This window comes from Oreochromis aureus, linkage group 6 (genome assembly GCF_013358895.1).
Source record: "Oreochromis aureus strain Israel breed Guangdong linkage group 6, ZZ_aureus, whole genome shotgun sequence".
Taxonomy (NCBI): domain Eukaryota; kingdom Metazoa; phylum Chordata; class Actinopteri; order Cichliformes; family Cichlidae; genus Oreochromis; species Oreochromis aureus.
In genome coordinates, this window is record NC_052947.1 from 31281240 (window position 1) to 31308783 (window position 27544).

General features: G+C 38.3%; 2 protein-coding genes across 4 annotated transcripts; both read right to left on the reverse strand.

Moving 5' to 3' along the window:
* Positions 1 to 8964: 8964 nt before the first annotated feature.
* On the reverse strand, positions 8965 to 14373 carry LOC116310584 (CMRF35-like molecule 3). 3 transcript variants are annotated; one of them, XM_039613855.1, is made up of 6 exons: positions 14221 to 14373; positions 13809 to 14132; positions 11964 to 12083; positions 11841 to 11882; positions 11619 to 11767; positions 8965 to 10462 (listed from the first exon to the last, which is right to left on the reverse strand). In XM_039613855.1, the coding sequence occupies exons 1-6, from the start codon at positions 14255 to 14257 to the stop codon at positions 10037 to 10039; spliced, it is 1098 nt and encodes a 365-aa protein (XP_039469789.1). In that variant the 5' UTR covers positions 14258 to 14373; the 3' UTR covers positions 8965 to 10036. The 3 variants fall into 3 exon arrangements, with proteins under 3 accessions (XP_039469789.1, XP_039469790.1, XP_039469788.1); XM_039613856.1 differs by having other exon boundaries at positions 11964 to 12062; positions 13809 to 14373; XM_039613854.1 differs by having other exon boundaries at positions 13809 to 14373.
* A 5106-nt stretch (positions 14374 to 19479) lies between these two features.
* Positions 19480 to 27354, reverse strand: LOC120440708. Its single transcript, XM_039613851.1, has 6 exons — positions 26472 to 27354; positions 26026 to 26346; positions 21789 to 21905; positions 21669 to 21710; positions 21428 to 21576; positions 19480 to 20716 (listed from the first exon to the last, which is right to left on the reverse strand). The coding sequence occupies exons 1-6, from the start codon at positions 26620 to 26622 to the stop codon at positions 20279 to 20281; spliced, it is 1218 nt and encodes a 405-aa protein (XP_039469785.1). The 5' UTR covers positions 26623 to 27354; the 3' UTR covers positions 19480 to 20278.
* Between the last annotated feature and the right edge of the window lie 190 nt (positions 27355 to 27544).

The window sequence follows — 27544 nt, forward strand, 5'->3', positions numbered from 1 at the left end:
ATGTTTTATGCTTTATTTTATTCACAGTGATTAGAGATCACCCTGATCACTGCCTTTGATAGCAGTATCTGATTCATACATCTCTTTTGTTTGCATTTCTCAGATCTGCCCTGTTGTTGATTATGGCTCGCTCAGTCAATGCTACTGCAAAAGCCAATCATATTATTAGAAGAAGGCATCTACTTGGACATTTAAACGAATTCATGTATAAATTTAGGACTTCACTTACCATATAAAAGACAGGAGATGAAAGAAATGCTGGAAAAAGTGCCAGCTCTGTAGTTTTTTTTTTTTATTTTAAGTGGTTGCTACAGACTCTGCATTTGGAGTTACAAAGTTAAAGGCTTATAGCACCACTGTACGCATCTGCAAATGAAACATATTTATTAATAAACAAGAGCAGGTCATGAGCCGATCCAGTGACCTCTTTCAATACATACACAGCACGCTTCATGACCCTCAACCTCATTTAACTGCCACACACAGTGTTACTCTGTGGAGGAAGCATGAATGTCTGTTTTGAGTGTTTATAGGTGGTGTCTCAATTTTTGGGTTCATACGCTGACCGGCTACATGTTTGCATTAAATATGTGACTGCTAGTTAAAAAGTAGGTGACAGAAACAGAAGAACAGTGATGATAAAGATCATTGATATGAATCTTTGTGGTTCAGTACTCTTCACAAAGGTTGTTGTTTAGGCTTTTGTTTGCAGTAGAGTTGTAAAAATATCTCTCACTGACTTCTTGTTTGAGCAGAGTTGCTATGTTGCAACTATAAACTGTCACTGGTTTTCTCTGACTTTTACAACTGACCTCCTCACACCTCTCAGTGAAAGTGACTCAGAGTGATCCTGATTACCCAACACATTTCAGCGGACGCCCACATATGTACAAATACTTTGGATGTTACAGAGCATACTAAAATTATTTTATTGACTAAATGATGAAACAGAAATGTATTTTGCTGTTACCATAGAAAGCAATCATTGATTTGTATGTTTGCTTATAACACAATAAGAAAAAAGTTTTACACTTCATAAGCCATCATCATTCATTATATTGTCTGGATACAACTGGATGTAAATGCCACTTCCCTTTTCTATTTACTTTTTGTTGCTTTTAATAAGCACAGGGATGTGACAGCAAGTGACAGACAACTATAAATTAAATGGGTGAAAAGGCTTGTAGCTGTTTAAAATGTGTTCTAAGGTCATATTTTTTTAGGCTGTCACCGGAAGAGTCCAAAGACTGAATCATAAGAAGTACCCTCCTTAGCATTTACTGTGGCATTATTTAGAATTTTATTTAAAGAAACTCACAGCAGTCAGGCACTGTGTGGGATGTTTCTATGCTGTTGTTTCTAATGGCTCATGTGGTCTTTTACAATATAATATCTAAAGGTTCAGACATCAAATATAGAAATATGAAAAAGCGCTCCAAAGTAAGTAGTTTCCTTTATGAGATGTAAGATGCAAAGACGAAAAAATTCCAGTGTCCAGCACATGGCTGCATATATGCACGTGTCGTTAGTATCAATCTCTTTAACAGTATCTGCTTTAAAGTTCTGCCGTCCCACCACATTCTGACAAGATGAAACATCTGCATTTTCCGCACAGTGATCATTCATTGAATCAATCGTCATTAGCTTCATCTGTGCAGTGAAAAATAATGCCTAAAGCACGATATACAAATTGACTTTTAAAATAGTTTTATAACAAAGTGTCATTCATTTCCTCCACTTCGAATGTTATAAATCCATTCAATGGACATTATCAGAAGGCCCCTACTGGCTCATATCTATGGGGCTGATCACTGCTAATAGCGCCCATTGAATGGACTGATAAACATTTCTTTCTTGACTTCTGTTCTGTTTCGACTTTCTGAAACAGACAAAATTCATTGAAATGTGTTTGAGCAATAACCTGATTATAATTTACTATGGAGTTCGTGCATTTAGTGTTTGTGCACTTGTGATACTAACCTGCATAACTCGTTCAGTGTGCACAGAACATGCCAAAAGTTCCCCAAGAAATGATCACCATCCTTGTGCCGTTTCCCAAAGTGTCTCTATTGAAATGGCCACAAGGGGGCACTAGATCCAAGTGTTTAGCATACTATAACCAGACTGCATTAGTGAAGGTATAAAGTCACTTTTATTTTCACACATTCTCACAAACTGGAAAAACACAACCTGTTGTGGTACTTCACACTTTGTTAACCTTATATGGATAAGCTTATGGTCTTTAAATGCAACACAAGTTTATTTTACACAGAGCACAGCAGACATGGAGTGGAAACAATAACTTTTAATTCAGTGTATAGGCATATTATAATGAAAACAAGTGTTGCTCATAATTGGAAAATGTATTTTTCTCCAAATGTCCACAAAAAAGTACAGATTATAACTTAACTTCCTGATAAATCTTAAACAAAAAAGAGGTGATCTGGGCTTTTCTTCACTGGATTCATGTGGGGCTCTGGAGACACAGGGAGATTCAGTCTCTGTATTTTTGCACATTTTAAATTTAGATGTGTGTTTTCTGCAAGTACAATCACATGTTCTTTCATATATTAAAGATGGCAAGAGATTAATGTAGATGCCAGTTATTATTATTCATTTGAGCCCTTTATGGGTAAATATCCTGAACCTGCCAGAGGGCTGGAGAAATAAATGGCTTTATAGACAGCAGTGAGTATGCTGCATTTGGTTTATATGGGTTTAAATGTTTGTAGAGCTGATCTTTGTTGATAAGTAGAGACAGAAGAACTTGCAGACAGCTTGCTACAGTTGTTTGTTCTCTTGTCAGTGTCATTGTACCCAAAACTGACCTATCAAAAAGTGACAAAAAAGTGTTGAGATTGTATATAAAAATCCAATGTTTTTAATGATGCAGTATGAAAGACACACACAGATTATTAGATGGATTATTAGATTAGATTATAGTAAGCACACTGGAACATAAATCTTCTACCATTTTTGGGTCTATTTAACATGGCCAGCAGCCTAAGCAAAGGTGCCCAGCCTCACTCCATAGCTCTCCTGGTAAGACACCGATATGTTGGTATGATGCCTGGGTACCAATTGAGGGAGAGAATATTAACTTCACCAACATGTCTGGTCTGTCCAATCGTAAAATGCTTTTACAAGACTTTTACTTAGAAGGAGCTCTGACAATGAGCCCCTGTATATGAAACCTAAATATACTTATAGGGAGTGCAGAATTATTAGAAAGAATATTTTGTCCACATCATCCTTGGCTGTTGTCTTACTGCTTAGCTTAACTCGAAAGCCAGAAACCAATTAAGCATATTAGGCATATCAATAAAAGGGGTGTGGTCTAATCCATCAAAGACAAACAAAAGGTGTGCATAATTATTAGGCAACTTGCATTTTCCTTTGGCAAAATCAGGTCAAACAATTTATTTTGACATGATCAGAAAAGTCAAAAATAGTGAGATATCTTTGCAGAGGGCCATTTAATGAAACTTGCAGGAGTTAAGAAGCGTGATCATCGAACAATCAAACTTTCATTCAAAATAGTCAACAGGGTCCTAAGCTATGCTTATCTGGTAAAACCAGACAAACCATTTCTCCCACTGCCCATGAACTGAAAATCTCAGACAACCAGCTGCTGTTTTGCCATTATATTTAAGTTTGGCCACATTTCAGTGCTGCAACATCACTGGGCCCAATAACTCACAAGGTGTGCAATACTCAGAGACATGGCCAAGGTAATTCTGATTTAGGCTGAAAGTTTTATTTTTTATAACTTCTTTTACTGAACAAGACAGGTGTCAGGGTGTTTCCAAGACTGGGCCATAAATATCTCAAGACTGATTTTCTAAGGTTTCATGGACTGATGAAATGAGAGTGAACCTGTGATGGGCCAGATGGATGTTCCCGTCTGGATTGGTAAAGGGCAGAGAGCCAGTCCCACTCAGAGACAGCAAGGTGGAGGTGGAGTACTGGTTTGGGCTGGTATCATCAAAGATGAGCTTGTTGCCTGATGTATTGAGGATGGAGTCTTGCTCAACTCCCAGTCCTTTATGCCAGTTTTTTCATCTTACACCTTCTTCAAAAGTGGTACAGGAAGAACTCTGCATCCTTCAAGAAAACATGATTTTCATGCAGGGATTTGCTCCATCACACGCAATGTAGAAGCGTATCAGAAATTTATAAAAGAAGAAAACTAATGACATGGCCTCCTTGAACCTTATCTGCACCCCATTGAGAACCTGTGGTCCATCATCAAATGTAAAATTTACAAATGAAAAACAGTACAATCTCTAACAGTGTCTGGGGGCTGTAAATTGCTGCTTGTCAAAATGTTGATGGTGAACAGATCAAACACTGACAGAATCCATGGATGGCAGGCTTTTGAAAATTGCAAAGAAAGGTTATATTGGTTGATTTGTTTTTCTATTTTGTTTTGAATGTCACTTTGTTTGGGTTTTGAATGTGGTAGATGTTATATTGGTTTCACTGGTAAAATAAATAATTGAAATGGGTATATATTTGTTTTTGTTCAGTTGCCTAATAATTATGCACAGCCTATCACCTGCACACTATCCCCATAAAATAGCAAAAACTAAAAGCAAACTAAAAATTACTTCAAAAAATTTCAGCTTTGATATTAATAGTTTTTGGGTTCATTGAGAACATGGTTCTTGTTCAATAATAAAATTATTCCTCAAAAATACAACTTGCCTAATAATTTTGCACTCAAGTGTATAGGTTGGTGAAATATGAAAGTTTATGGGCAGCCAGTTGGCTTTACTCTGCTTAGTTTAACTGAAAGACAGAAAGCATGGGGTATAGGCTATCAATAAAATTTAGTCAAATTTAATCCATCAAAGACAAAAAAACCCTCAAACAAACAAAAACAAGGTGCATTTTTAAGGGAGCCGTCAGCCAGACAATTTCTTTGACATGATTTTTATTTTTTTTTTTTTTAGTTTTGTCGACTGGCCATTTAATGAATACTTGAGGAGTTAAGGAGGCTCTACTAGAAGTAAACTGAGATGTAAAAATGTTAGCAAGTGCCCTACGGCTATGCTTATCTGCCAGACAAACCATTTCTCCCATTTCCCAGTGCCTGAAAATCTCAGACAACCACCTCCTGTTTTGTCATTATATTTAAGAGAAGGACATGAAAGTGGTTTTGGTACATCGTTGGGATTGTATAACTCTCATGATTTACTTTTCAATATAATTCTGTAATTCTACCCAGAAAGTTTTATTTTTTTATAACTTCTTTTATATTCCTGCTTCTTGACAGGTGTCAGGGTGTTTTCCATTTTCTAATTCATACCTCGCTTTCATTTGAATTTCTGGTGTGTGCTCTGTTGGTGTAAACCTGTAGTTTATCGTTTGATGTTCTTCTGGATTTCCTGTAGCATACTGCCATCATCAAGACAGAGATCAGAATAACACCCCCAACGGTAGCACAAATGATGTTGCCTGATGTATTAAAAAGAAATCTTGAATCATGTAGCCTTTATACAACTTTTTCTTCTTATAATGCAAAATATCAGACAGAACTTATACCTGTTGTTGACTTTTCCAAGGTGGGATTTGGATATGGCAATGTAGAAGAAATATCAGTCTCATTTTCAACAGCTGTGTAAGAAGGAGAGGTAGAAGAGTTATTTAGAGTAATGATAACTTCTGTAAAAATAATACAAATGAAACCATTAAAATGCTAAATTGTCTTTGGTCTTAAATACAGAAGTTTGTCAAAAGTGTTATCTGCTTAGTATACTTTGACATCGAAGTAGGCAAGGAAAAAAATGTGCACAAAAAATGTTTTCTCAGTTATTTTTTTTTCTATTAGAGTATCTGTGGACACTTTTGTTTGGGTTTTTTTTTCTGGTACAACTTGTGATATTTGCTCACTTCCATCCATCCATCCATCCATTCGCTTCCGCTTATCCTTTTCAGGGTCGCGGGGGGCGCTGGAGCCTATCCCAGCTGCTCACTTCAACATGAAATTCAAAAATAAAGTAGCATTCTCTTCTTTTTTCACTAAATTTCATTTAAAAAATACTTTACATTTTCACGTCAGTAGTTCTTTTTTGCAATATAATGTTTTTCTTAGTGTTGTCATGGTACTTGGTCATTTTGAACCAGTGTTTTTGAGTTGCTGTGTTTTGGTGTTCCTTTGTATTAAGGTTTATGTTTTAGGTACCACCGCTCCCTCTACATCCCTTTGACAAGTGTGCGTTCAATATTAGACTTTACAGGACAGGTTGAGTTTTTTTAATATCTTAATTATCCTTTCATATATTAAATACTTGAAAAGTATTTAATATATGAAAAAAAATCACAGCATTTATGTTCAGAGTTTGTAACAATGGTGTTTGTAATATATTTTTGCTAGTAAGAAATGAGTACGTCAAACTTTACCGACCTTGAGATACAGCTATAGAATTCACTGTAGTGATTAATTTTAAATCAAGCTAAAAGAAATAGGATTATACACGTACATTTCATTACTGTGAGCTGTACATCAATGTATGTGTCCAAACCAGGCCTGTCCACTCCACACCGGTATTTCTGTGAGTCTGACAGCTGGAGATGACTGAAGGTCACAGAGAAAGATCCATTCGCAGAGTCCACCAGAGTTATCCTCCCTGATTCTGCTCTTCTGCCAGATTCTACAGTAACCAGTTTGTCTTCCACTCTTGTGCAAGGATCTTTGCAAAAATACTTGTGGTTTTTCCATGCAAGTGTGTGCGAGCATTGGAAGGAGACATTTCTCCCCTCGAATCCGTCTACTTTGATTATGACTCCTTCTGTTAGTTCAGCTGCTAAAACAAATGACATTACAGGAAATAAGGCATCAAACTGAACATTTAAAAGAATTAATGTATACATTTTAGGTAGTCACTTACCATATAAAAAACAGGAGAAGAAAAAAATGCTCTTCATTATGCCTGACAAAGTATCAGCTCTGTAGATCCTTCTCATTCTAAGTGGTTCTCAAGGGCTCTGCATTTACAGCCTAAAAGTTAAACATTTGTACCACAAATGGAGAACAGACCCAATCCTGCAGGCTAAAATATCAGCTGCATTCTGTTTACGCAAACTGATCTCACTCTTGAAGGTTTGGAGGCAGACATCAAGGGAGGAGCAGGTCCTATAGTCTCTGTCAATCTGACATGTACACAACGTCCTTCATGACCCTCCGCCTCCTTTAACTGTTACACAGTTTCTTTGTGGGAGTAGTATGAATGCCATTTTCCTTCACATTTGTTTATACATTAGAAAAAATAAGGTTTGCCAAAATAACTATCAAAGTTAATTTTACTCTATGTCAAACTTTGATTCTATAGATCTCTAATTTATAAAAACATATTAGTCATATCTTTCTCACAAATTGGAAAACACCTGATTTCATACAGCATAAATTTTGTCATCATTTGTCATTATATAGAAGAATTATAGCTGTACCTCCACATCCCAAATGTACTCTGCTGAACTGATATCTGGTGACTGTAGTGACCATTTGAGTGCAGAGAATTTGTATTCAAGAAATATTTCTGGTTGACTTCACGTGACCAGAGATGTTATGTCGCAAATGTATTTATACTGCTTTTCTCTGACTTTATCACTGTCCTCAACACATCATGTGTGCAGTATACAAATACTATAGATGTAGTCAAAGAGCATACTGTACTAAAATATTTTTGTTAAAATCTCAAAGCAAAGCCACTTCAAAAACTGAAAATGTTTTATTGTCACCATTTCAAGTATTTTTACATACTCATACTTGCTTATTATCTGCTTAGGAATAATGCAACAAAACTGACCTAATATCATAGCTATAGGAGTTATATGCAGTTATTGCAACTCTATAAAGGTAATTCCACTCTTCTATTTGATTCCTGTATAATACCCAGAGACAAAGGTGATGCCCAGTTTCTTCCACAGAGCAGGCTGTTACATTCAATCTTTGACTTTTATACACGCCTGCAGTATGTATAACAACAAGCAACATACAAGTGTGAATTAAATGGGTGAGAAGTCTTCAAAATGGTTCAAATGTGACCTAAAGCCATATTTTTTTTAAAAGGCATAAGAAGAAAGAGTGCAAAGGTGGAACCATAGTACATGTGTGCAGTGCTTACTATAACACCACTTTGAACTTTGTAATGGCAAAGTTGTGGCAAATGTTCTCCTTTGCAGGTTTAGAATTAATACTTTGTGTGTGTGTGTGTGTGTGTGTGTGTGTGTGTGTGTGTGTGTGTGTGTGTGTGTGTGTGTGTGTGTGTGTGTGTGTGTGTGTGTGTGAAAATAGGGAAATGCAGTCCCAGAATAAATAAATCATTCATCCACTTTGCTGGGGCTGGGTCACAGGGGCAGCAGCCTAAGCAGAGAAGCCCATACCAATTGGATTCAGGTATGGACTATGACTATGACTGGGCCGGTAAAACACCTGATTCTTTTCTCTTTTGGTCATTCTGTTACAGATTTGCTGCTGTGTTTGGGATCATTGTTCTGCTGTCAGACAGACAGCCTTACATTTGGCTATGGAATATTTTGTTATACAGAGATCATGGTGATTTTCTGACTGTAAGGTGCTCAAGTCCTTGCGAAACAAGCCCAAATCATTATCCTCCACCCCTTCCATCACCCATGCTATTTTGGTTTTGACAAGGAGACGCTCTAAGCATCAGACTTCAGCTTAAGACCAGTAATACAAAGGTGGCTTTAATGTTTGCCTGCACAACATTGAATTTTTTGGGCATGATACAGTTTCTGCATCTGCCTAGGCCCACTTGTGTCAGAGTAATGTGAATTTCATCACCAGACAGTGAGCTAAGGCTCTGCACAAACATCTGTGTACCTGTCATTGTTTTGTGACCACGTGTGGTCATCAGTGAAGACAATACTACAATATGACAACTAGACATGGTTACTTTGCGACTTCAAAGCACTATAACAGGAGTGAAACCTCATTTGTCATGTCTGCAGCTGCCTGTGTCCTCGTACACAACAGAGTGTAATCCACGCTTAAGTGCATCAGTAAACTTTTGTTTATTCTGCAAACAAACATCGTATTTACTGGATTTTGTTTCACTCCATTTTTTGGGCCCCACCTGCAGTAGCACCATGTCTCACTAATGGAGTCCTGCCCCACAGTTTGAGAACCACTAGCTTACAGGGTGGTCTTAAAGAGAGAAGTGATGTTTCAGATGAACTGGGGGACTGCTCCAAGATCCAGCAGATGCTGTGGGCATCAGATATCAACTCAGGAAAAGTGAGAGGACATTGACTTCAGTGTGTATACACACTTAATTTCAGTCAAAGGATTCTATCATTAGGATGAATTAAAAAAAAACAAAAAACAGAACAAACCAGTACATGTAGCTTACATACATATATGATATGTATGTAAGCTACATATCATTCATTTATTACATGAACACTTGAATAGAATAGAATAGATCTTCATTGTGAACTACACATCACTGTGATGTTATATTGTTTCACAAGTTGATAGTAATAAGTATAATTTGGGTTACTCATATCAGTGTGCAGTGGTGTCAGCTATGGCGTCTCTATTAAAATAACTACTAGGAGGAAGCAAAAACCAAGTCTTTAGCATAATGAATTGTATACACAGTTTATCGTAAAGACATAATTCACTCTCATTTTCACAAGTTTTCATTAACTGTGAAGACACAGACTGTTCGGTATTTACATGCTGACATTAACCACAACAGCACATGCTCATGAACATAGGCACAAAGTGACACAATGCTTTACTAATGCTTCCCCTGAACTTAACCAGAAGTATTAACCTCATGAAGTAACATTTTACGCTTTTAACTCTGAGCAGAGAAGCTTTTAAACGTGTCCTTAAATGCAACAGAAGTTGAATTTACACAAACACATGAAGCCAGAGACATGAAATGGAAATATTAACAGTACAACTTAGTGTACAAGTTAAATAATGATGACAATGAGCGTTGCTCATATATTATTTATGGACTTGTCCATGAATGTCCATTAAAAAATCATATCTTTAAGGTTAACTCTCCTTTATTTCTGATAAATCTAAACCAAACCAAAGTGATCTGGGCTTCTCTTCAGTGGATCCACAAGGGGCTCTGGAGACACTGTTTGTGCAACTCTCTGTATTTTTGCATGTCTTATGTTTACCTTTGTGTTTTCTACAAGTACCATGATCTGTTCTTTCATGCATTAAGTTTGGCAAAGTATTAATGTAGATTCCAGAGTTATTATCATAGTCATTTTGTTCCCCTGTGGGTGAATATCCTGAACATTCAGGAAGTTTGGGGGAAGAGATGTTTTCATAGATATGAAGGTGTACACTTGCTGGGGGATCAGATGTTGGTAGATCCTGTCTTTGTTGGTGAGTAGGTACATAAGAACTCTTAGGTGACTTTTTCCTACACTTTGTCCTCTTCTCAGTGTCATCATAACCACAGCTGACCTGTTGGTAAGTGAAAAAGAAACAACAAATCAGCACTTTCGTATGGGACTTGCATTTATTGGGTGTTTGTACTGCATTTATTGAAAAATCGGAATAAATTCGGGAGAATGGTGGCTCTGGGAGATTTTCGGGAGGGGCACTGAAATTCGGGATTCTCCAGGAAAAATCGGGAGGGTTGCCATGTATGAGTGCATATACCAGGGCATCCAGGCCATCAACTACAAGAAGACAACACCTGCCTGCGATGGTGACGCCTCCTTACCAGATGCACTGAACTACTTCTATGCACAGTTTGATGCTCAGAATGACGTGTTTGTACTGCCCTCTGGGAAGAGGTACGGGAGCATTCGGGCCCTCACTGCCAGACTGCGAAACAGTTTCTTCCCCCAAGCCAACAAACTCCTGAACACTCAGTGACTGGGCTGATACACACACACACGCATGCCTTCATACACGTCACTACCAACCACTTATCTGCACGATCTCATACACACATACACTAACACCTTCACACATCAGTTACTTTTTGCACATCGCTCAGTCTTTTGCACATTCTATTGCACTGTTGGGTCTGCACTGTCTTGTGTCGGTATCGTTCTGTTTTTTTCTGGTGTTGCACTGTTTTTGTTTTGTTTTATTGCAATTTTGCACATTGCGCTTTATGCAGTCTGGTATTGATTGACAATAAACCCACTGGATCATGACCTTGAGTTAGCTTAGCTCAGCTTAACTCAGTTGCGCCTCGATAGGCAATCAAACAAGCTCTGAATTTGATCCATCCAAAAGACGTGTAGTTTGACGAGGGTTTTCAGGCAGAGGATTTCTTTGAATACTTGAGGAGTTAACAAGACTCTACTACAAATAAAACTGAGATGTAAAATTGTTAAACAGTGCCTATCAATGATGCTGTTAGACATACTTGGTTTTGCTGCAGGTAGAGCTACACTTCTTCCAGTTTTCAGTGTATTTAAAATTCTCAGTTGAATGCCATGAGAGTGGTAGTGGTAACTTTTTATCTAATGGTATATTAGTCACGCTGAATCCAAACAGTGTAATGTCTGTTGATACACACTCACTACATTCCTGTAAATTCAGCTTTTTATTTCTGGACTACAAGCACAGCTTTCAGATTGACCTACATTTTTTGAGTTCATACCTTTCTTTCGTTTGCATTGGTGAAGTCTGCACTGTTGCAGTACACGTGTTGTTTAATTTTTGAGGTTTTTCTGGACTTCCTGCAGCATACTGCCAGAAGCACGATAGCGATCAGACCAACACCACCAACAGTAGCATACACGATGGTGCCTGATGAAAACAAGAACATTTCAGGTCTTGTTCATGCAAACACTTTAAATGATATTATCAAACTAAGCTTTACCTGTGTTGATGTTAGGTCCTTCTTCCGCTGTGAAGTTTAAGGCTGTAGGACAGAATAGAATATTCTGTCATATAAAGTTATCTGTTATTCATAATGAATAAGGGCTGATAAATATATTTATACCTGTTGAGAGTTTAGTAGGCTCTGTGGTGTCTATTCCTGTTGTTAAATGTGTTGTGTTGGTATTCCGATATGTCCATGTGGAAGACACATCAGGTACGACTGTTGTCACAATTTTAACAGCTGTGTAAGAAGGAATGGTGTAAGAGGTATTTACACTATTGGTACTTTTATTTTTGTAAAAACATATACAGGCCCACTTCTGGAAATATATGGTATGTAAAATTTAAATAAATGTAATAATTGTAAATGTAAATAATTGTAAAATGCAAAAAAAAAAAATGAATCCAATGATTTTCAAATCTTACAAACTCACATTTTATTTATAATAGAACACAAAAAATATCAAATGGTTAAAATGAACATGGAGCATGTCTCAGAAGTCTGGAAAACTAAGTAGTTATACAAATAAAATAGCTGGAGGAATGCTTTGCAGATAATTAAGTTAGTTAGCAAGACATCTGCAACATGACAGTGTATAAAAAGTATTTTAGAGAGGCCAAGTAATGGAAGCAGAGGTTAGCCAATCTAAAAAAAATAGTGCCCACAAATTGTGGAACACTTTCGAACTAGAGTTCCTCAATATTAAATATCATTAAGAGATATAAAGCATCTAAAAAAATCTCTGTGGGTAAGAGAGCCTGAAAATCAATGACTGACGTCCCTGATGGCTGGGTCCTCAAATGGCACTGCATTAAAAGCAACTAATATTCTGTCAGGCAAATCAGTACACAGGCTCAGGATCACTTTTATATGTAATTGTCTCTGAACACAGTTCACTATACCATCCAGAAATGTAGGTTAAAGCTCTATCATGGAAAGATGCCATATACTTTATGAAGATAATCCAGAAAAACATTGTCCTCTCTGAGCCAAACCTCATTTAAAATGGCCTGAAGTAAAATATTATGTGATAAGACAAATTGAAACTGAAGTTATTTTTCAAAACCTGGGTTTTCTCCTGGCTTGTGCACATTTCGAAAGCTTGTATCTCTGATGATATGAGAAGTCATTAGTGTCTATGGAATTAGCAGCTTTGCACAACTGAAAAGTCTCTATCAGCATTGAAATGCATATACTGTACAGGTTTTAGGGAAACAAATGCAACCATCCAGATAACGTTCTGTTTTGTTTTTTAGGAAAGGCCTTCAGTAAGCTTCTTTTACTAATAATATCTTAAATAACATACTCCTGATGCTGCTAAAATTTATATTGTTAACAACGTTAATTATGTCACAATGTGTTATGGGCCACATTAAGGAGTAACATGGTATGACAAGGTAAGGTAATAAGTAGTGCGACAAATTACTTTCTTCAAGGAGTAATTAAGTAACATATGGCATTAGTACATTACTGTATTCAATAACAACCCCAATAATGTTCAGAACCCCACCAAAGTGTGTAATGCCTTTTTCAAGAGGTGATTTATGGATTTAAAAAATAATTTTAAATCCACTATAAGTTAGAAAAGCTCATTCGGATTTTTTCTGCATTTTTCAAAATACTCTAATATGTTTTACCTAAAAATATTTGAGAGAATAATAGAATAAAGAGGAAAATACAAAATAATAGAATTTTCAGAGTTAAAAGAAGTTTTAAGTCTTGTGAGCTCCAGTCAAACCAAAAGACAAAAAAAGTGAACCAAAGGATTATGAAAATTTTAAAATTATTATTAGCATATTATTTTATACCCCCTATCTGTAACATAACTTCAGCAGTGGTAAGATACTTGTAGGGTAAATTTAAATTTAACTTTATTCCTCTTCTAGTGAAATATGAATGTGTAAACTTTACAGAACTTAATGGTATTGATGCATTTTATTTAAAATGATAGGATAATACACATACCTTTCTTTACTGTTAGGTGTACCTCAACATATGTGTCGAAACCAGGCCTGCCCACTCCACACCAGTATTTCTGTGAGTCTGAAAGCTGAAGATGACTGAAGGTCACAGTGAAGGATCCATCCCCAGAGTCCACCAGAGCAATCCTCCCTGACTCTGCTCTTCTGCCAGGTTCTACAGTAAGTAGTACGTCTCCTGTGCTTGTACATGGATCTTTGCAGAAATACTTGTTGTTGCTCCATGCAAGTGTGTGTGAGCACTGAAAGGAGACACTTCTCCCTTCGAATTCCTCTATGTTGATTATGGTTCCATCTGTTAGCGTACCTGCTAAAATTGAAAGCACTGAATGCAGAATTAAATGCACTGAAATTAGCATTTAAATGGCTTAAACTGGTAAAATTGTAAAGTCACTTACCATATAAAAGGCAATAGAGCAATGAATTGATCTTCATTGTGGCTGAAAAAGTTACATCTATGTTGGTTTTTTTTGTTATTCTAAGTGGTTTCTTCTTGTCAAATATATCTACATGATCCACTGTTGTCCGAATTTGCCACAGTGATGATAAAAGTAAACGTGTTGACAGGTACTTTCACAGTTTACTATAAAATTGCATAACAGGGAAACCCCAGTGCAGACAGATGTGATTGGTCAATGGTGGAGGACAGACTTGCTTCCGCAGTCAAATCAGGTCTGCTCGCAATTCTAACTTTCAAAGGTTTGTGGGCATGAAAAGGAGGAAACAGCACCTACACAGCCTCCTTTGTGACAGCCTCTTTTAACTGTGTCATCAACACTGGCTCACAACATAAGTGCTGTTTTATGTCACATCTGTTTATATTTTGGAAGTTAAAAATTTCTCCATCATAACTTGTTTAGCTTCTGAGCAAGCTTTGAAACCTCATGGTTTAAATGCTGGACTGCAGCGTTCTCCTTTCTCCAGACATAACATTTAAAGCTAACTCAATAAACTATTTCTTCAATTATCTCCTGGCTTGACCATGTGATCTTCAGTAAAATGTAGAATGTCAGCAATAGTTACTGAATTGATATACTGCTGTTAATCATGGTTTTCCATGTTAAATATGGCCAAAGTGTTAAATTATGAGATCAGCTTATGAGCAAGTAACTCTCATGACCCAAAAGTTTAGGCCTTAGATTGCTCTAAAGTTGTCTGCGGTAAAAGAAAGCACAGAAGCTCCACCTACGTGCTACCTAAACGTTGGCAAGGGACAAACAAACAAACACATACGATATGATTTAAAAGCTGATCAATTACTAATCATAAAAAGGAACGAAGCTGACTTTTAGCATATCAAAGCACCAAATCACAACAACAGTCACATGAAGGCACTTTATATTGTAAGGCAAAGACTCTACAATAATACAGCCCCAACAATCAGATGACCCCCTATCAGGAAGTACTTTGGCGATAGGGGGAAGGAAAAGGAAGAAACCTCCAGCAGAGCCAGGCTCAGGAGAGGGTGTCTGTGTGTTTCTACCATTCTTCCTTATTAAAACAGGTTTTTTTTTCTTTAATTGCACTGCTTTCACAAACAGCCAAATACTGAAGTTTTCAGTAGCACAGCTATATTTTTAATATATTTAGTTTCTATCTCAAATCGCTGAGACAAAAGCTGACAGGTCGACAGTTGGCAGGCATAGAGAAATCTATGTATGACATCTTTTTCATGAGAAAGTTCAGTCATGAGAGGCATTGTGTTTTAGAGTTGTGGTTTTGTGGCTTAAAAACTACCTCTGACTTCTATCACTAAGAACATCCTTCCTGTAAAGTAAGTGGCAATGAGTAACAAAGACTTTCCAGCAGACATATATGTGTGTACATGTATACAAACACATGTCTGACAGATGATGCAGTCACAGAGCATAATAAAATAATTTCCTATATAAAAAAAACAAAAGAAGTCAAAGCAAAATTTACTTTAGAAACTGAAAAGATGTTTTCATATCATCATAGCAATTTTTTGTCTCCTTATCAATAATCCAGTAACAAAATGATGTACAATATTCACACGCTGGTGCTGTTATTTTTTTTTTTATCTCTATGCCAATAAGTCTGAAAACAACTGTGTAAAAATCACTTCAGTCTTCTATTCGCTTTCTATTTAATTATACGTTGCTATACTATACGAAATATAACTATACGTTACACAGACATAGCTTGCAACAAATGTTGCACAAGTATAATTTCTGGTGACGGCACTGGCATCTTGCAAGGGTTATGTCATAGGCTCTGCGTAGATTCATTGTGGAAGCATAAATTAAGCTTTATTATAACACTGCTTTGAAATTTATGAAGATAATCTTAGTAACGAATGTTGTTGTTTACGTTTTTAGAAATAAATCCTGTACACTGTTTTTTATGCAGTTCTTTCTAATGCCTGTGTCTTTTTTATAATATAAAAAAGTATCAAATACAAAAATGTGGAAAAATATAAAATATATGGAGAATTATATTCAAATAGTTTCATAAAACATAAAGAAGAAAAGAAATTCTCAGGACTGAAACAACTCAATCCTAGAATAAATCTAGTTTTACCTCAACTTTAACTCTCAAAACAGACATTGGCTATGAAAAATCATTTTAAATGATTAAACATAAGAATGGGACACTCACATAACCCTTGTTATTTTGAGTTCTTTTTGGACCTTCAGAAAAACTAGTGATATAATTCGATTGAGTGGTAAAAAACTGTGGGGTTAGTGTACTTTAATGTCTTTATGTCTATAACAACCAACCTGCATATCTAACCTGCCACCTGCCAGTGTCCATTGAACGCATTGGAATAAAGGCACAGATTTTTTCTTTTTTTTTTTCTTTCTTTTTTCATGCCCCGCTTCAGATGCTGTGAAAAAATAATGTCCCAGACTTCACAGTTTGTATTAATCACTACCCACAAAAAGGGAATAAAGTTTATGGTCATGTTACAGTTTCTCCATTCTGTCTGAGTGTGGTCAATCTTATCATCAGACAGTGAGTTAAAGCTGCCTATGTCCAAGTATGCAACAAATACAAAAAATTTATTCACTGAACTTTGTTTCACTCTATATTGTTCTGTAGTCATCCTGGCCACACCCGCAGTAACATCATGTCCCACCAATGCAGCCCTACCCCAAATGAACACTTCTTTCATTTTAACATGTTTAAAAATGACGTATGTAGAATTTAGCTACAGGTGAATTTGTTGTGTAACACAGGCAGGCTCAGTCGTGTCTACGCCCATCTGGACCAGCCAACGAACACTATGAGGGTTATGTTTTTTTATTTTTCCAGTGCATTCAATAGCATCAGGCCAACCCTTCTGGGTGATAAGCTGACAGCGATGCAGGTGGATGCCTCTCTTGTGTCCTGGATTGTTGATTGCCTAAGAGGGAGACCACTACTGGACTGGGTTATAAACACCGCTGCACTATACAGGAAGTACCAGAGTGGTCTCTATTTTCGGAGGCAGCCGAGGTCTTTCAACATCTGTTGGACAATGTTCAGGATTTTTTTACGAGTCTGTTATGGCCAGTGCTATCCTCCATGCTGATGCATGCTGGGGCAGCAGGTTGAGGGTCGCAGACACCCACAGACTCAATAAACTGATCCACAAGGCCAGTAATGTTGTGGGGTAGCTGGACTGCCTTAGGGTGGTGTCTGAGAGGCGAATGTTGCCCAAGATAAGGACAATGCTGGATAATATCTCCTACCCACTCCATGATGTGCTGGCTAGTCACAGGAGCACGTTCAGTAAGAGACTGAGATTACCAAAAAGCACCACTGAACAACACAGGAAATCATTCTTGTCTGTGGCCATCTCCCTGTACAACTCCTCCATCTAATACACTGCACACTGTACACATTGCAATAGTTACACCCGATGCACATGCTGTACAGTAAAATAACAAATGACAAAGTTTCACAGGTTAGATTTAAATGTCAATCGTATATATTACACCTTTGTAATATTCTTGGCATTTATAATTGAGTGATTTGTATATATTAGTCCTATTTCTTACATGTGTAAACTTTGTAATATATCATATTATTTAATTAGTTTATTCTGTTACTGTTACTGTCTTGGAGCAACTGCAACCCACATAATTTCCTTAGTGATTATTAAAGTATTCTGATTCAGATTTCCTTCTCATTTTAAACTATCTCTTGGGTGTCCAAACTTTTTCACTTTCTTTTTGCTTTTCCTACATGGTTGCCTTTTTTAACACTTTACAGTAAATAAAAGTCTAAACTGACCTTCTTTCTTTGTTCTTCATCGCATAGTTCACATCAGTGTAATGTTATATTGCAATATGTATGCTTGCAATATTGTATATCTGTGTGCAGTGCTGTCTGTTTGGTGTCTTTATTGAAAAGATCACTAGGGGGCATCAAAATTCAAATCTAAGACATAATGAATTGAGACAAGCAGACATTAGCAATTAAATAAAGATCTTAAGCACAATATTCATGCACATGCTCGTAAACACAGTCACGAATGTAAAGAATATAACAATGACTAATGTTCACACACTAGAGATGTAGCAAAATCCTTCCCCTGATATCTTCACCCTGCAAAGGAGTATTTCACAATTTGTTAACCAGGTGTTGCACATAATTGGAGAAATTTAGTTGTCCTTGAATGTTAGTAAAACATTTACAAATGTCCTGATAGCTCTGATTAATTCCTGATAAATACAAACCAAACCAAACTGATCTCAACTCCTTCAGTGGATCCACAGGAGGCACAGGGGAAAGAAGTGTCTGCACAGCTCTGTTTTTTCTATGTTTTAGTTTTACTGCTCTCGTCATTTTATGTATTAAAGCAGGAAAAATACTGATATAGATCCCAGAGTTAGAGTGTTTTATAGCTATCAGAGTGTATACTACATTTGATTGCTCTGGGTTCAGAGGTTTGTGATTTCTGTTGATGACTGGCAAAAGAATTCTAGATAACTTTTTACGGTGGTTTTTTCTCTTGTCAGTGTCACTGTACAAAATCAGCACTACAGTAGTTATCTACTGGTACTGTGCTGATGAGCAGCTCATATGGAAAAAATAATGATGCAATTCATTTGGAAGCCTTTTACAAGGATTTTGTTTAAACAGAAATTTTATAATGGCTAAAAGAGTATTTTAAATGATATTGTCCGTGTGAGAATATGCAAATATGCAAAATTTGCTAACACATTTAAAGCTAGTCCTTCTACCATCAAGAGGACAAAAAACAAAGCAACAGCTATATTTAAATTGTCATCAGCCACCTGTATCCTAATGAGGGCATACAACATTTTTCTTTTAGTATTTAGTATAAACACACAGCCAACAATGCAGTACTTCAAAGTGATCTTCAAAGTGATTCTACTGCAGAAATGTGCCCGCTGAAAGACTGCACAGGCTACAATGTTGTACAAGCCTGACTGCTCGTCACTACTTTTGTTACCTTTTGAAGTTCAGAATCTAGCTGTTACATTTAACAATGATGCAATAACGCAATGTATTTACGGTAATCCATTTAACCCATCACTTATCGTCACATATACTGGTACTCAAATTATTCAAACTGGTACCGGCTACTAAAATTAGTCATTTGTAGGCCTATATGTGGAAAAATAATGATATAATACAGTTTGGCAGCCTATTATGAAGGATTTTTGAGAGTTTATTTTCAATTTATCACTGTCTGCAAACAAACAGCCTATTAGGTATATACATGCTAACATTAACCACAACAGCAGATGTCAACACATGCAAAAACACACAAGATACTACACTAACTAACTTTCACCCACTAGAAATGTAGCACATTTCCCCTGACGTGTTAACCATATGTCAGTGTCAGTTCTCACTTTAGCTTTGAGTCAACAAGCTATTAGACTTGTTCTTAACCCTATAATGCCCTTTGTGTCGTATTTGCTACATGAGTTTCTGAGACCTCATCAACATGATCAATACTTGCAATAATTTCAAAATGTTATGGACCAAACTCTTTTTTTTGTCTAAAATTAACATTGTTGTTAACAAAAAGTTGCCAAAACGCCCAATGTATCAAATGTGATGCAAATAATATATGATAAAAGTATATAATAAACAACATCTATCCATCCATCCATCCATCAATTTTCTTCTGCTTATCTGGGGCTGGGTGGTGGGGGCAGCAGCCAGAGAAGCCCAGACCTCCCTCTCCCCAGCCACCTCCTCCAGCTGTTCCGGGGGAACACCAAGGCGTTCCCAGGCCAGCCGAGAGATATAATTTCTCCAGCGTGTCCTGGGTCTGCCCCGGGGACTCCTCCCGGTTAAACAAAACCAAAGTATAAATTACAAAAACAGACAGAGACAGCCATGAAATGGAAACACTGACAGTACAATACAGTGTGCAACTTTAATAATGGTGAAGACTGTTATTGATGATTAGTGAAGAAGTTCACTTTTCCATAAATGTCCATAACAAATTTACAAATCAGATCTTTGAAACTAATTCTGATTTATTTCTGATAAATCTAAACCAAACCAAAGTGATCTGGGCTTCTCTTCATTGGATTCACATGGGGCTCTGGAGACACAACGGTTTGCACAGCTCAGTGTATTTTTGCTTGCATTAGGTTCAGTTATTTGCTTTCTACAAGCACCATCATCTGTTCTTTCAAATATGAAAGCTGGCAAATTATCGATGTAGATTCCAGAGTTATTTTCATAGTCATTTTGGTCCTCTGTGAGTGAATATCCTGAACATTCAGGAAGTTTGGGGAAAGAGATGTTTTGATCAGTATCAGCGAGTACACTACATTTGGTCGCTGTGGCATCAGATGTTAGTGGATCTTCTCTTTTTTGGTGAGTAGAGACAGATGAACTCTTAGGAGACTTCTTACTGCCCTTTTTCCTCTTGTCAGTGTCATCATAACCACAGCTGACCTGTTGGTAAGTAAAAAGGAAACAGCAAATGAGCCCGATCTTATATGATCTGCATTTATTGGGTTTGTGTAGAAAATCGATTTTTTAAAATGATTATTAGATTAAGTACAAAAAACCCCTGGATTTCTGTAAGTATCCATACATTTATAAAGATCTGGATCTGTGTTACAGAGTAACTAGTCTAAACAAAGCTGATCTACCTCAGTAGTGAGGTACCCAGAGCTGTAACTCTGTCAAACAAGCTCAGTCCCAAAGAAAACAGATTAAAGTGTGTTTTAAGTGTGTTTTAAGCTCGTTTTTAGCAATTTATTGGACAGGGTCAGTCATTTTATTTCATTTCCTAACACTGATTTTTGGCTAATCAGGGCATACTGCAGAAGCTAAAGAAACTCTACTAAGAATAAAACATGAGATCTAAAATATTAAATGATACCCTTGAGTGATGTTGTTGCACAGGTTTATCTGTGGATAGAGGCAGTAGAAAGATTCTTCTCCTGTTTTTTCCATTATATGTTAAAGAAAGGCATGAGGGTGGTAAGAGTAATTTTTCATCTAACAGCATGTTAGTTGTGCTCTGATATAACACAGAAGGATTTACTCACATTATACTCCTGTAACTACAAACATGAACATCTTTTTGTGCTTCAGTTTATATCCCCTCTTTTTATTTGTGTACTATTTTCATAGTGATCCCCGTTTTCTGATTCATACCTCTCTTTTGTTTGCACTGGTGAGGTCTGCACTTTTGGAGTAAACTGATTGTTTATGTTTTGAGGTTTTTCTGGACTTCCAGAAACATACTGCCAGCAGCAAGACGGAGACCAGACCAACACTACCAACGGTAGCAAACACGATGGTGTCTGATGAAAACAAGACAATTATTATATCTTGTTCATGTAAACACTTGAAGCCAATAAGCTATTAGCTAAGCTAATATCAAACAAAACTTTACCTGTGTTGATTTTAGGTTCTTCTTCAGCTGTGAAGTTTAGGGCTGTAGGAAGAATAAGTATTACTTCATGTAAGTTTATCTGTGATTCATATTCATAAGGACTGATATATGTATTTATACCTGTTGAAAGTTCTAAAGGCTTCACGGTTCCTGTTCCAGTTGTGAAGTTTGTTGTGTTGGTATTTTGATTTGTCCATGTGGCAACTCCCGGTATGACAGTTGTCACGGTTGCAACAGCTGTTTAAGAGAGTGGTTATTTACAAGGTATTTATACTATTTGTACTTTTACCGTTTTCAAAACATATACAACCCCACTTCCAAAAAAAGCTGGGATGTTGTATAAAATGTCAGTTTAAAAAAAGATGCAATGATTTAAAAAATCTCATTAATTCATTTTTACATTAAAAAAAAATGTATCAAATGTTTAAACTGAGACATTTTTAATATTTTTGGTAAAATGTTAGATCATTTTATGGAAGCAACATCCCTAAAAAATGGGGTGGGGCAACAAAAGGCTGGAAAACTAAATAGCTGGAGGAGCCTAATTGGCAGCTAATGAGGTTAACTGGCAACAGGTTGATAACATGATTGGGTATAAAAAGTGTCTTAGGGTTTCTTAGTAATAATTCCTTGGTGTGACAATAATCTAGAGATTCAGAGAATTTGTAAAACACTCTGTAAGAGACAAGCCGGATACTCAGTACTGGATGTCCATGACCTTTGGGTCCTCAATTGGCACTAAATTAAAAGCAGCACCGGTTCTTTTGTGGAATTAACTGCGTGAGCCTCGAAATCATTGTCTGTGAACAAAGTTCACAATGCAATGCCAGGTAAAGAAGAAGCCATATGTGAACATGATCTAGAAATACTACCGTTTTCCGTGAGTAAAAGCTGATTTTAAATGCGCTGAGGCAAAGTTTATGTGTTCAGACAAATCAAAAATGTATCTCAAATTCAGTTATGACATTAGTCACCTCTCTGGTGGGGAAGGAGCCTGAGTTAGTGCGTGAGGTTGAGAGGTACAGGCTAGATATAGTCGGGCTCACCTCTACGCATGGCTTGGGCTCTGGAACCAGTCTCCTGGAGAGGGGCTGGACTCTGTCTCAGTCTGGAGTTGCCCCTGGTGAGAGGCGGCGAGCTGGAGTGGGTATTCTAATATCCCCTCGGCTTGCTGCCGGTAAGGGTCCTGACTGTCATCTGCGCTTATGCGCCGAGTGGCAGTTCAGAGTACTCAGCCTTCTTAGAGTCCCTGGGTGGGGTGCTGGAAGGTGCTCCACCTGGAGACTCTGTTGTCCTACTGGGAGACTTCAATACTCACGTGGGTAACGACAGCGAGACCTAGAGGGGGATGATTGGGAGGAACGGCCTCCCTGATCTGAACCTGAGCAGTGTTTTGTTATTGGACTTCTGTGCAAATCACAGTTTGGCCATAACGAACACCTTGTTCGAACATAAGAGTGTCCATAAGTGCACGTGGCACCAGGACGCTCTAGGCCGCAGGTCGATGATCGATTTTGTAATCGTATCACCAGACCTGTGACCATATGTTCTGGACACTCGGGTAAAGAGAGGGGCTGAGATGTCAACTGATCACCACCTGGTGGTGAGTTGGATCAGGTGGCGGGGGAGGACGCTGGACAGACCCGGTGCGCCTAAACGCGTAGTGAGGGTGTGCTGGGAACGCCTAGCAGAGGCCCCAGTCCACGAGATCTTCAAAGCACAAATCTGGCAGAGCTTCAACAGCATTCTGAGGGAGACTGGGGACATTGAGTCCGAATAGACCATGTTCAGCGTCTCCAGAGCTGCAGAAATGCAAAGCCCGACTATAACTAGAAAATTGTCGGGCGGTGGAAGGAATACTTCAAGGACCTCCTTAATCCCACTGACATGTCTTCCGAGGAGGAAGCAGAGTCTGGGGATGAGGGGGATGACCCGCCAACAGAGCCCCTGGTGTTGATGCGGTCCACCCCGAGTTCCTGAAGGCTCTGGACATTTTAGGGCTGTCCTGGTTGACACGCCTCTACAATGTTGCGTGGAGATCAGGGGCAGTACCCCTGGACTGGCAGACCGGGGTGGTGGTCCCCATCTTTAAGAAGGGGACCGGAGGGTGTGTTCCAACTACAGGGGATCACACCTCAGCCTCCCTGGGAAAGTCTATGCCAGGGTGCTGGAAAGGAGAGTTCGTCCGTTAGTCGAACCTCGGATACAGGAGGAACAATGCGGTTTTCGTCCTGGTCGTGGAACACTGGACCAGCTCTTTATCCTCTCAAAGATACTTGAGGGTGCATGGGAGTTTGCCCAACCAGTCTACATGTGTTTTGTGGACTTGGAGAAGGCATTCGACCATGTCCCTCAGGGTGTCCTGTGGGAGGTGTCTGGCCCATTGCTACGGGCCATTCGATCCCTATACAACCATTGCAAGAGCTTGGTTCGCATTGCCGGCAATAAGTCAGACTCGTTTCCGGTGGGTGATGGGTTTCGCCAGGGCTGCCCTTTGTCACCAATTCTGTTCATAATTTTTATGGACAGGATTTCTAGGCGCAGCCAAGTGGGGTAGGGCTTTCACTTCGGTGGCCTCAGAATCTCATCTCTGCTTTTCGCGGATGATGTGGTCCTGTTGGCTTCATCGGGTGATGGCCTCCAGCTCACACTGGAACGGTTCGCAGCCGAGTGTGAAGCAGCGGGAATGAGGATCAGCACCTCCAAATCTGAGGCCATGGTTCTCAGCCGGAAAAGGGTGGAGTGCCCACTCCGGTCGGGATGAGTTCCTGCCCCAAGTGGAGGAGTTCAAGTATCTCGGGGTCTTGTTCGCGAGTGATGGGAGAAGGGAGCCGGAGATCGACAGACGGATTGGTGCTGCGGCTGCAGTGATGCGGACGCTGCACCGGTCCATCGTGGTGAAGAGGGAGCTGAGTGTAAAAGCGAAGCTCTCAATTTACCGGTCGATCTACGTCCCGACCCTCACCTATGGCCACGAGCTGTGGGTAGTGACCGAAAGAACGAGATCGCGGATACAAGCGGCGGAAATGAGCTTCCTCCGAAGGGTGGCTGGCCTCTCCCTTAGAGATAGGGTGAGAAGTTCAGCCATCTGGGAGGGGCTCAGAGTAGAGCCGCTGCTCCTCCACATCGAAAGGAGCCAGCTGAGGTGGTTCGGGCATCTGACAAGAATGCCTCCTGGGCGCTTCCTGGGTGAGGTGTTCCGGGCATGTCCCACCGGGAGGAGGCCCCGGGGCAGACCCAGGACACGCTGGAGAGATTATATCTCTCGGCTGGCCTGGGAACGCCTTGGTGTTCCCCCGGATAAGCTGGAGGAGGTGGCTGGGGAGAGGGAGGTCTGGGCTTCTCTGCTTACGCTGCTGCCCCCGCGACCCGGCCCCGGATAAAGCGGAAGAAGATGGATGGATGGATGGATGGATGGCATTACAATTACAATTGTGTCTTTACTTGCGCTACAAATCCAGGCGCAGTAACACAAATGGCGCAGATGACCACACACACACTGACAGATGCACACACGCATCCACACATGTGCAGTACCAATAAGTATAATTTTTCTAAGAAAACATAGTATTTTATTCTATTTTATATGGTATGTTAATCTTTTGATCTTATTCTATTCCACAGTTTTTCTTCATTTTTACTGCTTGTAATTTTGCACTGTCCACTTTCTGCTGTGACCCAAAAAATATATTCCCACATGTGGGACTAATAAATGTTTATCTTAAATGTACTTCAGTTATCTGCACGCTGGGTGGATATGTGTCTTTCTTCCTCTGGTTTGATTTCAGTTCGTGAGCGGGAAGGAGAACAGCGGTGGACGAAATTAACATGAATTAACAATTACATTTTTTTTTTAAATATTGCAATATGTTTAACCTTAAAAACATTTGTCTAAAACAGACCACTATATATAGTTATGCAAGTTAAAAGAGGGTTGTAAATCTCTTGGTTTTCACTAGGGCTCCAGTCTAAGCCACAGAGAAAAATAGGTGGTGACCATCATTGTTGAGATAGGGTTGAGAAGCGTTATATAAGAAGTGGTCCATTTACCAAAATAACTGTGAATCACAGGATTATAAACATTTATAAATGCACTTCTAATCATCATTTATAATAAAACTTTAGCTGTAATACATTTTTGTTTATTTCTCTGAAATCAAAAAGATATTTTTTCATAACTGTTGTGTGGAAGAAGTGGTAATAAAAGCAAAACACTGACATATGCAGTATGAGTGGGTAAAATTGTACAAAACTTTGTTGTTAAATTTTTTTTAGTTACATTAACCCACAAACTGAGAATTGTACCTGCAAGAATGTAAATACAAATATAAAATTAAGAGTATTCATGTACACGTACCGTTCTTTACTGTTAGGTGTATCTCAGCATATGTATCAAAACCAGTCCGCTCCACTGCACACCAGTATTTCTGTGAGTCTGACAGCTGAAGGTTGCTGAAGGTCACAGTGAAGAATCCATCCCCAGAGTCCACCAGAGCAATCCTCCCTGACTCTGCTCTTCCTCCAGATTCTACAGTAACTAGTACGTCTCCTGTGCTTGTACATGGATCTTTGCAGAAATACTTGTTGTTGCTCCATGCAAATGTGTGTGAGCACTGGAAGGAGACACTTCTCCCCTCAAATTCCTCTACATTAATTACGTCTCCATCGATTAATGTAACTGTTGAAATTGATGTCATAATGTAATAAGTCATTTAGTAATAATAATAAGTCATGTGATAAGATATAAGACATCAAAATAAACATTTAAATGACAAAAACTACTAAACTTATGTAGTCACTTACCATATAAAAAGCAATAGAGGAAAGAAGTCTTCTTCATTGTAGCTGAAAAAGTGACGTCTATGTAGTTCTTTATTTTAAGTGATCCCTTAGACAACCTGCTTCTGCAGGTTTGTGGGCACAAAGGGAGGAAACGACACCTACACAACCTCATATATGACAGTTTATTTTTACTGCTTCACGAACGGTGGCAGTAGCCAGATATATATATATATAGATATATATATAAAACATGTATTCTATTTCTTATGGAAATAAAAGCAGTGAAGCAGGAAGTTTTTGATTTTGTTTTTTCTTTTGTTTTTTGTTTTTTTATTACAGAAATGTTGGATAATTTCACACAATATCATAAATTTCATTGTAGGAATAGTTTAATATTTTTGAAACTTAATCGAATGCTTTCTCTGAGACAGCAATTTGACAGATATATATATTAAACTGTTACCAGTCTTCCTGGTTTGAAATGTGGAATGTTTCTCAAAATGTTTTTTTTCTTCTGTAATTACACTCCTTTTACAAACAGTCAAATACTGAGGTTTTCATTAGTACAGATATATTTTGAATATTTTTAGGTGCTATCTCAAACCTTTCAGTCAAAGGCTGACAGGTCAACAGTTGGCAGACTCTAAATTTATACAGGAATTTTTTGTCAGTTTACTCATAAGAGTCATTGTGTTTTGAGTTGTGGTTTAGTGGTTTAAAAGCTGTCAGTGCCTACATCAACTTCTATCACCGAGAACATCCTTCCTGTAAAGTGGCAATGAGCAATCGAGACTTTCCAGCAGACATATATGTGTGCATGTATATGCAAACACATGTCATACTGATGACACTATACTAGGGCTGCCACGATTAGTCGACTAGTCACGATTACGTCGACTATCAAAATCGTCGACGACTGATTTAATAGTCGACGCATCGTTTGAAGCTTTGTAAGATCACAAAAGACGCAGGAATAAGTAGTAGGATTTAAGAGTGTAATAACGGACTGAAACAGAAGATGGCAGCACTGCATGTACAAGGATGCCAGCTGCCGTTACACTCCGAAGAAGAAGAAGCAGCAGTGTCCCAGAATT

Excerpts from the sequence above, each read along its gene's own strand:
- LOC116310584 (XM_039613854.1), bottom strand. The coding sequence starts at position 14,181 with ATGCTAATTTCAGTGCATTTAATTCTGCATTCAGTGCTTTCAATTTTA. Across the intron at positions 11,883-11,963 it reads GCCTACTAAACTCTCAACAG|CCTTAAACTTCACAGCGGAA; the intron begins GTATAAATATAT and ends TCTGTCCTACAG. Across the intron at positions 11,768-11,840 it reads AGGACCTAACATCAACACAG|GCACCATCGTGTATGCTACT; the intron begins GTAAAGCTTAGT and ends TGTTTTCATCAG.
- LOC120440708 (XM_039613851.1), bottom strand. The coding sequence starts at position 26,622 with ATGAGGTTGTGTAGGTGTCGTTTCCTCCCTTTGTGCCCACAAACCTGC. Across the intron at positions 21,577-21,668 it reads AGAACCTAAAATCAACACAG|ACACCATCGTGTTTGCTACC; the intron begins GTAAAGTTTTGT and ends TGTTTTCATCAG. Across the intron at positions 20,717-21,427 it reads CCAGTGCAAACAAAAGAGAG|GTCAGCTGTGGTTATGATGA; the intron begins GTATGAATCAGA and ends ACTTACCAACAG.